Consider the following 14,667-nt stretch of genomic DNA (forward strand, 5'->3'; position numbering starts at 1 on the left):
TGTTGAATTAATGGTACATTTTCTGAAAACTCTACAATATTAATTTTTATACATTCCTTTGAAGTGGATGAACAAGTTTTCAAATTGAAAAGATTTCAATAAATATTTTCCATGTAAAAGTTGTAAGACTAAGACTTATTTGCAAGAACATCTGTGTTAAATAACAGCATTAATCGCTAAGGTTTAATGAGCAATTACTGTCTGCCAATTTCTGTGCTATTTTACATGTATTATATCACTTAATCAACCCAGCCACCCGTGAGGAAGGTGCTGTCACTGTCTGTTAAGAGACTCATTCAAGGACATAAAGCTGACAAAGAGCAGAGATAGGATTCAAACCCAGACTCTTTTGACTCCAAAGACTGTGCTGCTAACAGTTACATTGAGCCACTGAAATTTCTAGAAATATTTTCCAACAATAACAATGCATTTTAAATCTATGTTTGGTAAAATTATCTTTTAAAATCTGTACTCTCTATATCATCACGATCTAATACTCTTCTTCAAAACAAAACCCAAAGACAAAAACAAAATTCTCCTTAATATGTAATTAAAGCAAGGGACTCTATTACTCTCCTACGTGACCTAGTATCTAAGTTATACTACTTAAGGCATTTTTTAAGGTAAAGTAGATGTTTAGGGAATCCAGTTCAACTGTTTTATACATTTTAGGAACACCAATCTGGTCAGTTTAAATCCCAAAGGTAGCAATAATTCATAACTCTTAAAAATTCTTTAGTAGTTTTAAAAGTTTATAAGATATTTTCCAAGAAAAATATAGTTTAAAAAGTGTGTTGTCTTCAGAAGTAATATGATACTATGTTATAAAAGACAGGCCTAGATTCATAGATATTTAGATTTAGAAGAGACTTTCAAATCTTCTAGTACAATTCCCTTTAATTAGAATGGAAATCTAGAGCCCAAAAGAAGTTAAGTGTCTTGGTCAAAGTCCCCCAAGTCTTCTGAATGTCATTATTTCCATTACACTGTTGAGCAATAGTTAAGCATCAGGCATTCACGCTGGCCAAATTCAAAGCCTAGGTCCACCACTTACTCATTACATGACTCAGATCAGTTTCCACATCTGTTATATGGGGCTAATAATAAAGTGAGATAACGCTCATAAAAAATAATAAAGAATACAGAACAAGTACTCAGCATGTCAGCTGCCATCACAGTGATTCCATTTGCCTTTTATTAGACCGTGTTCCTATATGTTGAAGCCTATCAGTGTAATTCACTCTAGTGAGAAGCTGTGATTTTAAATTCTGACTTGCCATCATATTACATATCTGAAAGTTAAGTATGAATCTAATTCCAATAACTATACAACTATCCAAATATTTTAATGAACTATTTCCTCTGCATGCTCTGCCCAGAAAACATATCCCCTTTCTAGATATTAGAAAAAGCAGGATGAAGTTTAGAATTAGAAGTGATAGTAAAAAAAGATACATAGTTCAAAATGAGTATGATCTTTCAGAGGAGATTAAAGTTTTGTTCCAGAAGATGGAATATATCTAAAAGACGGAAAAGAATATAATAAAAACGCAAACAGACTGGGTTGGCCAAAAAGTCTGTTAGAGTTTTTCCATAACATCTTATGGAAAAACCCAAAGGAACTTTTTGACCAACCCAGTAACACTTAATCCTTAAAAGACAGAAGGCAGGATGAGAGGAAGACAAGGAGACAGCAACTGCCTCGTGTTCTACTTTAATTACTTCTCTTACCTTAAATGAAAACTGAATTGCAGACTCTGGGGGATAAACAATAAAATGCCTCAATGTAAAACCAAAGCCTTGAGATGTTCTTTTCAACATAACTGTTTTGGGACCTGGCCAGGAGAACATTTCATCTTCGGATGGTGATACAGTTTCACTTTGTTCTTTTCCATCTTTACTTTTTGATACCTAAAAGGAAAAGACATTTAAACGTTAACTATATAGCACAATACATTTCATCATTTGGGGGAAATGTTATGTGTAAAAATATAATAACTGAGTGCAGAGGGGACTTAACTGGAGAAAAAGAACCGTATTCTGATTCATGAACTATATGTGGCATAGAAAAATCACATAGATCATCAAAAACTCAATTTTTTCCAAGAAAGGGATGGTATGAAAATTAATCAGAAGCAAGAAAGAACTCCTGAAAGTGAGACATAAAATGACAGGTTAAAATTTTAAATGCAATATACATAAGCGGCATGGTTTGTGGAGACAGAACTGACACAACCAGAATAACCCAAGCAGGAGAACTGAAAAAATTATAAAAATTCATACTATGGACTCTTAAGGTCATTAAAAATGATAGTAATAATAAGAAAAATGAGTTATGGCTGGGGATATTTATTATACACAGAATTTTAAAAAGAAGTCACACAAAAAAATTTAAACGCAATAGAAAAACTAAAAGACAACACAAAGAAAATCTCAGAGCATTAAGGATTAAGAAACAGAAACCATGAAAAAAACATGAAACTGTTGCTGAGTAAGAACCCTAAACATGTTGTCAGTCCAATGACAGCAAAGGACATTAGAAAATAAGAGACCAGGCTTCAGGTTCTAAGCATAAATTCAGTATCCACATAAATAATCCTTCCCAAACCCTGGCTTTCCGGTTGTGTGCTTTCCTCTCCCCTGACTCTTGGCTTTTATCTGGTCAGGAATAAAAGCCCTCTGTAATCTCAAACCTAAGAGCCCACCCCTTCATCCCTCTCATACGTCAACCCTTACAAATTCTTCCATCTGAGGCTGACCCTACTGCCCCTTCCTAGCCCCTCACCGCCCCATGGCCTCACCTCTCCCTTAAACCAGTTTCATTTCACTCTTCTGCCTTCTCTCACCTCCTCAGAGTCATCTGAGAAAACCTAGACCTGGATAAATCAACATTGCCTGCTCTGCACCTGCGCCTGTGCAGTTGAACACAGGTAGACAAAAACAGAAAATTAAGCCGACTGCTTTCCCTCTAAGTTCATGATCACCAAGCTCACACAAGCCTTCAGTGTTGGTGTCCATTTCTCTGCAGTCCATTCATCCGATGACTATTCCATACCTTCTCCCCTGCCCTCACTTGGCGCTGATGACCCTGCTTTTATTACACCACGATGAGTCCTTTGTCGCCTTCCACATCTCCCCACCTATTTACCTCTGTCCCACGTTCTCCTGTCTCCTTCCTGTGACAATGGCTGCACTCCCCATTGCTCTAAGGTCCCACCACTTAACGGAGTAGATCCCAGTCCCTCTTCCCAGACAAGACATGGTCCCACCCATTCTTCCCTCCCTCTCTTACATCACGCTTTCTCCTTATGATCTCATTCCCATGGTGCGTGTGTACATTTTTGTAAGCTCTTTTATCTTAAAAGGACAGCAAAAGTCCTCTCTGACCACAGACTTCTCCAGCTTCCACTTTGTTTTTCTACCTTTAGAGCAAGACCCCTTGGAAGTTATCTATGAATGCTATCTCCAATTCTTATTCTCCCATTTGTCTCTTAAGTCCCCTTAAATCAGGCTGTGGCCTCCCTATATCCCTGAAACTGCTTTTTTGTCAAGGCCCTGAAGGCTTCTACATCGTTATAATGAACAGTCAATTCTTAGCTCTTGTCTTGGGCGACTGGTAGTTGGTGCAGGGATTACTTCCTGCTGGAAAAATTTATCCACATGACTTTCCACACTGAATTTCCCCCTAATTCCCAGGCTCCCTCTGCTCAGTCTGCTTTGCTATCTCTTCAATGGCTCAACTTCTGAATTAAGGAATATAAGAAATCAACCCTGAATATTCATTGGAAGGATTGATGCTAAAGCTGAAATTCCAATACTTTGGCCACCTGATGCGAAGAACAGACTCATTGGAAAAGACCCTGATGTTGGGAAAGATTGAAGGCGGGAGAAGGGGATGACAGAGGATGAGATGGTTGGATGGCATCAATGACTCAATAGACATGAGTTTGAGCCAGCTCCGGGAGGTGGTGAAGGACAGGGAAGCCTGGTATGCTACAGACCATCGGGTTGCAAAGAGACGGACATGACTTAGCAACTGAACAACAAAAGGGCTCAAGTGGACCTTTCTACCTCTACTCTGGCTTTTGGTGATATCCTCAATTTTTATCTCTAGCCCAGACACCTCCCCAATCTAATAGGTATCTCAAACCTAATATGTCTTGTCTACCTGGCTGTTACGATTTTGTATGAAATTACTAGTTCATCACAGCAGTTGTGAAATGTCACCTTTAACAAATGACAAATACTTGAATATGCTTGATTCTACTACATTTTTAATTTGTTTCACTGGTGAATCTTATCTATCCCTCTACAACGATATACCTTACATGAAGGTATTCAAATTAAAAAAAAAAAAAGTTCCTGGAAGCCATTTTTCAAGAGACTTCTAAATCCTAAATATTTTCATCATAAGTCAATATTTTGGCTGTTACTAGCTAGAAAGAAAGAAAATGAAGTCACTCAGTCGTGTCTGACTCTTTGTGACCCCAAGGAGTGTAGCCTACCAGGCTCCTCCATCCATGGGATTTTCCAGGCAAAAGTACTAGAGTGGGTTGCCACTCTAGTTGCCATTGCCTTCTCCAGGGGATCTTCCCAACCCAGGGATCAAACCTGGGTCTCCCACATTGCAGGCAGATGCTTTACCTTTTGAGCCACCAGGGAAGCTTCATTACTAGTTAGCCATTCATCAATTTCATTTACTTTTCCATTTGGGAAGACACTAGATAGTAGCATTTCCCCAAACCTACAGTAGGGGAGACCGGACCAAGTCCATTCAACGGAATGCAAGAGTTATAAAACATAAAAATGAGCAGTGTTTCCACACACTGTCTGTGTGTTCCCAGTTGCTTCAGGTCAGTTCAGTTCAGTCGCTCAGACATGTCCGACTCTTTGCAACCCCATAAATCGCAGCACGCCAGGCCTCCCTGTCCATCACCAACTCCCGGAGTTCACTCAGACTCACATCCATCGAGTCAGTGATGCCATCCAGCCATCTCATCCTCTGTCGTCCCCTTCTCCTCCTGCCCCCAATCCATCCCAGCATCAGAGTCTTTTCCAAGGAGTCAACTCTTCGCATGAGGTGGCCAAAGTACTGGAGTTTCAGCTTTAGCATCATTCCTTCCAAAGAAATCCCAGGGCTGATCTCCTTCAGAATGGACTGGTTGGATCTCTTTGCCAGTCCAAGGGACTCTCAAGAGTCTTCTCCAACACCACGGTTCAAAAGCATCAATTCTTCGGCACTCAGCCTTCTTCACAGTCCAACTCTCACATCCATACATGACCACAGGAAAAACCATAGCCTTGACTAGACGGACCTTTGTTGGCAAAGTAATGTCCCTGCTTTTGAATATGCTATCTAGGTTGGACATAACTTTCCTTCCAAGGAGTAAGCGTCTTCTAATTTCATGGCTGCAGTCACCATCTGCAGTGATTTTGGAGCCCAAAAAAATAAAGTCTGACACTGTTTCCACTGTTTCCCCATCTATTTCCCATAAAGTGATGGGACCAGATGCCATGATCTTCGTTAAGAGTCGGATATGACTGAGCGACTTCACTTTCACTTTTCACTTTCATGCATTGGAGAAGGAAATGGCAACCCACTCCAGTGTTCTTGCCTGGAGAACCCCAGGGACGGGGGAGCCTGGTGGGGTGCCGTCTATGGGATCGCACAGAGTCGGAGACGACTGAAGTGACTTAACAGCAGCAGCAGTAGCAATGGCCCATGATAAACACCTTTTCAAGTGCTCAGCTGCCATCTCCTTATGTAATTGTAAAGCCCAAAAGAATCTCAGATATGATAGACATAAGTGAATCGTTTTCTATTACATGAGGAAACTGAGGCCCAGTTTAGCTAAGTGATCTATGTAAGATTTTTGTAGGCTAATTCAGAGTAAGAATTAAAATCAGTTCCTGAATCTGAGGCTAGAGTGTTTCTCCTGTGTCACAGTGTTTGTGCTTAGTCGCTCAACAGTTTCCAATTCTTTGCAACTCCATAGACTGTATCCTGCCAGGCTCCTCTGTCCACAGGGATTCTCCAGGCAGGAATACTGGAGTGGGTCACCATGCCCTTCTCTAGGGAAATCTTCCCAACCCAGGGATCAAGCCCAGGTCTCCTCATTACAGGTGAATTCTTAACCATCTGAGCCACCAAGGAACTTTTCATCATTTTTTTCTATTGTGTAATCTGCATAGATTTTCTCCCCCAGTAGCGCTTTGATCTAATTTATTGCTTTTATTTTTCTGCAGGACTCTAATTTTACAACTTTAAACAGTTTACATGTATTATTTTCTAGTGTATTATTATGACTTGGGCCTCAAAGCTCCCAAACATATTCAAGCTTCCTTTTTCCTCTGAACCATAAAGATAAGGCTCTAGGATCCGGGTATCATACTTCAAGTTGCTACATAGAGCCTGCTGTGTCTTATTCTACTGAGTTCTTCACAAAATGGGAGAAAATGGGATAAAGAGTAAGCAACTTCATTTTTGCTCTCTGCAGAGGAAGTTTTGTTTTTGTTTTTTTTTAACGTCACAAAGCTCCGTTGTCTCAATTATTTCACCCTCCCAAGAACATCACATTGAATCCTCTGCAGTCTCCTTACCTTTTCCCTGCAAGGGAGAAGGGAGGGTTACCGTTCTTCCTACATAAAGAGAGAAGATGAAAAGAAACACACACACGTGCCTTCCTCACTCTTTCTCCTCCTTATCCGCAGAGCCTTTGATCTGCCGGATTTTACACCAAGGGCAAACTGCAGGCACACAGCGAAGGGCACAGCAGCCAGATGCCTCCACTGAGAGGACCCTTCAGACGCTCTCTCTCTACACGTGTCGTGGCTCCCCACCATGAGCAGCGACGTGTGTGCTCATAGCCTCAGAGCGTAAGAAGCCTAGAAGCGGATGGAATCATAGTGGTCCCATGCCTGTGAACTGTCCTCTGATTCCCTTAGATGACTACATAACAAGGTCACTTGACTGAGTAATAACTCAAGGTTAAAAGAAACAAAAATAAAACATAAAAACTAGATATAACAACTAGACAAAGCAAAGAGGAGTGAGAGAGAAAGTATTGGGGGACATGCTAATCATATAACAATAAAGGTAATAATAACCTCACAGAAGGGAATGCACACATGTCTGACAGCACCTTTGGGGATAATCGGAAAAGGCAATGGCACCCCACTCCAGTACTTTTGCCTAGAAAATCCCATGGACGGAGGAGCCTGGTAGGCTGCAGTCCATGGGGTCGCGAAGAGTCGGACACGACTGAGCGACTTCACTTTCACTTTTCACGTTCATGCATTGAAGAAGGAAATGGCAACCCACTCCAGTGTTCTTGCCTGGAGAATCCCAGGGACAGGAAGCCTGGTGGGCTGCCGTCCATGGGGTCGCACAGAGTCAGACACGACTGAAGTGACTTAGCAGCAGCAGCAGCAGTTGGGGATAATGGAAATGTTCTCAAAGTAGATTATAAAGAAAGTTTCACTACTGTATAAATTTACTGCAAGCCACTGCAATGTACACTTACAATGGGTGACTTTTTATGGTATGTAAATTGCACTTCAACAAAGATGCTTCAAAAGAAAAACTGGCATGGAAAGTACAAAGTCTAAATGTGTGCCAGAGGTGAAATATGTAGGGCTGTCATGAAAGCAAACACAAGTGAGTTAAGAAAGAATCCCTTACACAGTGACACACACAAAAAATAAATAAATAAAATTAAAAAAAATAAACATAAGTATAAAATATTATACTTTTGTTTCATAATCTGCTCTTATAAACTAAGATCTTATACATGTTTCAACGCCATTCTCCCAAATCATTCCACCCTCTCCCTCTCTATGAAACGAATCACCAGTCCAGGTTTGATGCATGATATAGGATGCTTGGGACTGGTGCACTGGGATGACCCAGAGGGATGGTAAGGGGAGGGAAGTTGGGGGAAGTTCAGGATAGGGAACACATGTACACCCATGGCAGATTCATGTTGATGTATGACAAAACCAGTACAATATTGGAAAGCAATTAGCCTACAATTAAAATAAATAAATTTATATTTTAAAAAATTTAAAAAAAAAAAAAGAAAGAAAGAATCCCTTTATACACAGTAACTATGCTAATGCTATGCTAAGTCGCTTCAGTCGTGTCCGACTCTGTGCGATCTCAGAGACGCCAGCCCACCAGGCTCACCCGTCCCTGGGATTCTCCAGGCAAGAATACTGGAGTGGGTTGCCATTTCCTTCTCCAATGCATGAAACTGAAAAGTGAAAGTGAAGTCGCTCAGTCGTGTCTGACCCTCAGTGACCCCATAGACTGTAGCCTTCCAGGCTTCTCCGTCCATGGGATTTTCCAGGCAAGAGTACTGGAGTGGGGTGCCATGGCCTTCTCCGACACAGTAACTACATAAGCCCTCAACTATCTTTTGCAATTACTTGTAATTTAAATAGAATGGGATAGCTTCCTAGTATATTCCAGGAATCATTCACAATAAAGCATAATTCATTCTATAAGATCCTAATACTGATTCCATCATATACCTAAGATTATAAGCCCTACTCCTATGGATTATTGAAAAGGATTTGCTATTTAAAAAAAAATTTTTTACCACTGATAATATTAGTACCACTTAAAGATTTTTCTTCCTCATTTTAGGGCCAGACTTATTCACCGTGATACAACCCTTTTTTTAAGATGACACCTGCTTCCATATTGCTGTAAATGACATTATTTTGTACTTTTTATATCTGAGGAGTATTCCATTCTATCTATGTATTATATCTTCAGGGGCTTCCCAGATATCTCAGTGGTAAAGAATGTGCCTGCAACGCAGGAGACCTGGGTTCAATTCCTGGGTCAGGAAGATGCCCTGGAGAATGGAATGGCTACCCACTCCAGTATTCTTGCCTGGAGAATTCCAAGGACAGAGGACCTGGTGGCCTACAGTCCAAGGGGTCCTTTTTTCTTTTTTTAGAGGACCCAGGCAGGCTACAGTCTACAGTGTCACACAGAGTCAGACGCAACTCAAGTGACTTGGCCTGCACACATATGCTAAGTATACCTGACAACTCTGGGCTTGGAGCTTCTCTTGATGGACGAAGTCTCTTTCTTAGCCAGGTTGATAACAATTGAAACCACTTTGATGTTTATTATCTAGATGCATCCAGATATATTTTTCCAATAATGCTAGTTTTCAATAGATATTTTAATATTTAAGTGATAAAAGATGACGACCAAAAAAATTTTAACACTCTCAGGAACTGAAGTTGAAAAATCTAGAGAATTCACTTCCACTGCTGAGGGCCTGGGTTCAGTCCCTGGTCAGGGCCCTAAGATCCCACAGCCATGCAGAGCAGCCAAAACACAGAAAAAGAGAAAAATATAGATGCTTGGATTTCAGTTTTAAAATACTACTCAATTTTTTTTTTACAACTTAATTTTTAAGTTCATTATTGTACATTCATTTATAATATCTTTCATCTCGGTTGACTGTCAAGATGGGTCCTTTCTCCTGCTTTTCTGTATGGTTTCATTATAGATTGTTTTGAATCGGCTGATATTTTCCTATGTGATTTCCTTCTCTATTCAGCATTCTGGTTTTTAATATAATTTTTATCTAGACAGTACTCTTCTTTCTTCTCTCTCTAAGATTTACTTTCAGATCCCATCATGCTGAAGACATGAGTTCTTAATTCCGCAATTTTAGAACTTCACTCTCACAGAAGATGCCTATGTTAAAACCAGAAGTAAATGAAAAAATTAAAAACAATGGTGTGAACTGTTTATAAATAGCTTAGCTCTGACTACCACTATGACTTTGAAAGGTTATTTCTAATTTACTTCGGACACATTATGTGAGTAAAAGTTGCTCAGTCGTGTCAGACTCTTTGTGACCTCTTGGACTATGAAGTCCACGGTATTCTCCAGGCCAGAATATTGGAGTGGGTAGCCATTCCCTTCTCCAGGGGATCTTCCCAACCAGGGATCGAACCCAGGTCTCCCGCATTGCGGGCAGATTCTTTACTGTCCAAGCCACCAGGGAAGCTCAAGAATACTGAAGTGGGTAGTCTATCCCTTCTCCAGAAGATCTTCACGACCCAGGATTTGAAACGTGGTCTCCTGCACTGCAGGCAGATTCTGGACTAGCTGAGCTACCAGGGAATCTGTCAATATTATCAGTCTCACAAAATGGTAAGAATCTGAATGTTCTTCTCTTCACTAATGACCCATTTCCTGGGCATTTTCTCATAGTTGTCTTACTAGTAGTGATGGTGGGATCGGATTACATTTACTTTTGTCCCTTGGACCTTCTGTGACGAACAATAAACGTTTTTGTGATATTAAAGGAAAGTCTGAGCTTGTTTCCTAAAATAGAGAAAGCATTTTCAAGATGATACCTTAATGGTATCATCATGTGTCATCTGGCATTTGTATAACTTTCCATATCATTTGAAAGAATTCCTCTTTATTACTGATTCCAGAAGCAAACAATGATGACTGAATCTAGCTGGCATGCTTGCTGCATTCATCCTTTCATCTTTAATAGCTTCTGACATTACTTCCTAATTCTGTTATCAAAAATACTCACCAAAGTAAAGGAGGCTGGGGAACGTGATTAGCTATTTACCAGGAAGAAGAAGAAAAGGGTTGATGAACAGCTAGCCAATCTCTGCTGTGGTTCATTGATTTTCACTGATACATAAAAGTTCATCGTGAGTGTACCACGTTTTACCTATTATCCTCTAAATGGAAATAGGGTTTTCCCATTTTGCTATTAGCAAAAAAAGAAAAGAAAAAACCTAGTTGCTAAGAACATCTCCTGTTCGTAAAAACATCTTTTACACCATAGTTTCTTAAGGTATTTACATAGTAGTTACCTAGTTTATTTTTTATGGTATTTACTTATGCTTACATAGTATTTAGATGATTTCTTTAAGGTATTTACCTGGTATTGGATAGATGTTCATAGTTTAATGACAGATGGTAGCTTAACATAGTAAGTTTCAAATGTGTAATTCAGAAGCCTGACCTACACCATGACCACCATCAGTCACTACTCACCATCTAGCCCATCACTCTTCTCTATCAAAGGGGCAAGTGGACTAGGAGAACTACCTGCCCTTTGCACGTGCAGACTGTCAACATACCACTCTCAAAGTTTCACTTATATTCCTCTAGTGCTATCCTAAGAAATAATAAAAAAATAAATCTCTCATTTATTTAAAAACGTTTATACACTGCAGGGCTGTTTCCTAAAGGAGAGAAAGCCTACACTCTATGTAGGGAGAGTATTTCCACTTTAAGATACATCACCAGCCCTATACCAAAACCTCTCTAATTATTAACTAGCATTAACTACGAAGATGAAAGTTCAACTGGCACCCAGCAAGCAGGCACAGGGTATGCTCCACGTGTTACTTCAGTACTGCCATACTGAACTACCATGATGGCGCTGACTGGCATCTATTTACATCTTTTTAATATGAGGTTCAAAAACAATAAAGTGACTTCCCCATAGTTGTACAACATATAACTCCAATTCTAGAGCTCTCTAAAAAAATAACTCTCTACCCAAAAAGGTACAAGAACTCAACTCAATCTGATTCCAATAAAATTTTTACTTACTTTTCCAGGACTATGTTTTTCAGAAAGAGTGTTTGCTGAACCTTACAACTTTAACGACTTCTAAATAATATTTTATTTAAAAAAAAAAAAGTTCATCAGTCCACTGATTAGCAATAAAACTAAGCACACACTAAACTAACAACTATTTCTTTCAATACATTAATCTCTTTACAGTACATGGCAGATTTAAATCCACGTAGGAGAATCCGTACAGAATGACCAGTTACTGTATACCTCTAGTATTTTTTTAATGAAGCCTTAGATAACTTAAATTTTTCTAGAAACAACAATTCCAAACTAAGTTCCTATCAAAAACAAAACTTCCAGAGGTCTATCAGTTTGACTGCTGAACATCTCCTAAACATATTAGAAATGGGTCCTTAACAAATGACGACTGCTATTTGGATGGCGAAAACTATTTAAATCTGCTTTACATATACCTTTTTCTCTTTTCTTTGTTAAACGAGTATAGAATAGAATGACTAAATGAAATACACATCTAAAATGATAAAAAAAAAATCTAAAAATGTAATTTTAGCTGCTCAAGTACTTCCCAAAAAAACTATGTAGTGGCACTATATTAATATTTAATGTTTCTGCTTAATTGCTTTTTCCTTGCCTATATTTTAATAAATATGAAAAAGAAAGAAAATTATACAGGCAAGAGGAGAGCCAATTATATAATACAAAGAAATAAATAAGCTATTAAATACATATTTAAAAGTACAGTGCTGGTCAACCACATTCAGCACACACCCAAAATAATAACTGAGCGTTATATCACTATAGATATTTACAGCCTCATACAATTTACACTAGTACAAGCACCTGGCCCCTGCTCTCAAAGCCTAACTAGCTATATGGAACGTTTATAATCTATTTTTAAGCATGTCTACCAGAATCGGGGGATACAATTTTATCTGTTTTCCCCATTTGCTGCTAACTCGCCAGAAAGTTATTTGCTAATCACAAAAATGGAATGACAGAATGACCATTTAGAACAACAACAACAAAAAAACCTTCTTTTTCAAATTTAATACCATACTGATAGAAGTCTTCCTAAATTATTTAGCTGAAAATCTCATTCCATGCCAAAAGATTTTCAAATTATAAAGGAAAGGTATTAAATTTCCAAAATATTTTTCTGCAAAGGACTTCTGAAGGAATTACTTTACTAACCTAAAGTTTAGTTAAATCTCTCATTAACAATATTCTCTACTAGCAGGAAAGGACACTGAAGAAAAGATATTATTCTAAACTCATTCAGGAAAAACCGTGAGAATTCTCATACCCTTCTACTGGGAGTACAATCTTTCTGTAAACCCTCTTGACAACATTTATTAAGAGACTTAAATTTTATACCTTTTAACCTAATAACTAATGAAATAATAAGAGGGTGAAGATTCATTTTACAAAATGTTCAGCCTAAGGTATAATAAACTCTACTTGGAAATTATTTCAAAGTCCAACAACAGCAAAAAAAAAAAAAAAAGGAAGAGTTACGTAAATTATGATACAGCTGAAATATGAAAAAAATTAATGACATGGGGAAATGCCCAAAATATAATATTGAGGGGGAAAGTAAGGTTAAAATGTCACAGTTTGACAAAGTGTTTTTTAGTCTCTCTCTCATACACACACACACACACAGTTTGGAACAAGGGGCCAGGGTCCTTTTTTTTTAGACAATTCATCAATTTTTATGAGGAAGCCGTGTGAATGGTAACTTTTCACATCAGCCTGTATTGCTGTGCATCACTGTGTACCACACAAGCTGCGTTTTGAACACTTTGTCTGTGTTAATGGAATAATCCACTCTTTTCTTGGTACCAACGTGCCGTACAGCAGAAATCACCAACCAGTGTCTTGCAATACTCAGAGGCAGTCTTCCAGGGCCTGTATCTCATAGAGCCCCTGTAGCAAAGGGTGTACCCTACCATCTTATAATTACTTGTTTATACATCTATTGGAGAAGGCAATGGCACCCCACTCCGGTACTCTTGCCTGGAAAATCCCATGGATGGAGGAGCCTGGTAGGCTCCAGTCCATGGGGTCTCTAGGAGTCAGACACAACTGAGCGACTTCACTTTCCCTTTTCACTTTCACGCATTGGAGAGGGAAATGGCAACCCACCCCAGTGTTCTTGCCTGGAGAATCTCGGGGACGGGGAAGCCTGATGGGCTGCCGTCTATGGGGCTGCACAGAGTCAGACACGACTGAAGCGACTTAGCAGCATATATCTATATTTTCAATCTTAGAGTAGTTTCCTGGGGACACAGGAGAATAATGTCTTAATTCAGTGCCCATCACATATTCTGACAAAAAATAGGACTCAAAAAAAAAAAAATGAAATCTACATGAATTAAACAAGTAAAGTTGACATAAAAAAAGGACAATGAAAAACAAAACGACTGCTTTAAAACTCTGTTGGGGAATTACTCCTGTTTAAGTACTTCCCCATTTTTCTCATTAGAGACAGTAAGGGCATATAGCTCTATTTCACATCAAATAGACAGAGAGTGAAACAGACAGAAGCTCAAATATAGATGTCTATTTTTACACATATTTTCTTGTAAAGAGTCTCTATGACCAGATAATAGGGTTATTTTCAGAAGCTGCTTTTTTTCTGATATGAATAAAATTTTGTTTACTCTGAATCAGAGAACAGACCGTATTTTTAGGGGAAAAACAATCACCTCCCTATCCTTTGGGCAGACAGGAATCTCCGAATTAAGAAGCAAGCTTAAATTTCAGTTCATCTTAGCTACTAATGAAATACTGCAGCCCCCTCTGAGCAGACACAGTGATACGGACCGTGTATAGAGCTAGTGAAGATATGGGTACAGAAGGTCAGACCCGTATCATGTGGTTTCCCTATTTTGCTTGAAGCACTGTATGACCTAGAGTACCAGAGATTCATCTTGCTAAAAGTCCATACAGAAAAGCTTTCTGAATCTACATTGATTTTAGGTGATCAAAGATACTATGCTGGCAACCAATGTTAACAGTTGCTTCAATTTCCTCAGCGTGAACTATGGAAAAATTTCACA

At 39.0% G+C, this 14,667-nt stretch overlaps 1 protein-coding gene across 9 annotated transcripts in view; it reads right to left on the reverse strand.

The window, feature by feature from the left end:
• ARHGAP21 (Rho GTPase activating protein 21) overlaps window positions 1-14,667 on the reverse strand; it is a 128,978-nt gene that overhangs the window by 75,635 nt on the left and 38,676 nt on the right. For 8 of the 9 annotated variants that reach the window (XM_061436022.1, XM_061436024.1, XM_061436023.1 and 5 more), the window contains one exon: window positions 1,732-1,911. In XM_061436022.1, the coding sequence (XP_061292006.1) occupies window positions 1,732-1,911 (180 nt within the window). Of the gene's footprint in view, window positions 1-1,731; window positions 1,912-3,148; window positions 3,247-14,667 lie in introns of those variants that run through there. The other variant, XM_061436030.1, reaches the window with a different exon arrangement.

Source organism: Bos javanicus, chromosome 13 (genome assembly GCF_032452875.1).
Source record: "Bos javanicus breed banteng chromosome 13, ARS-OSU_banteng_1.0, whole genome shotgun sequence".
Lineage (NCBI taxonomy): Eukaryota > Metazoa > Chordata > Mammalia > Artiodactyla > Bovidae > Bos > Bos javanicus.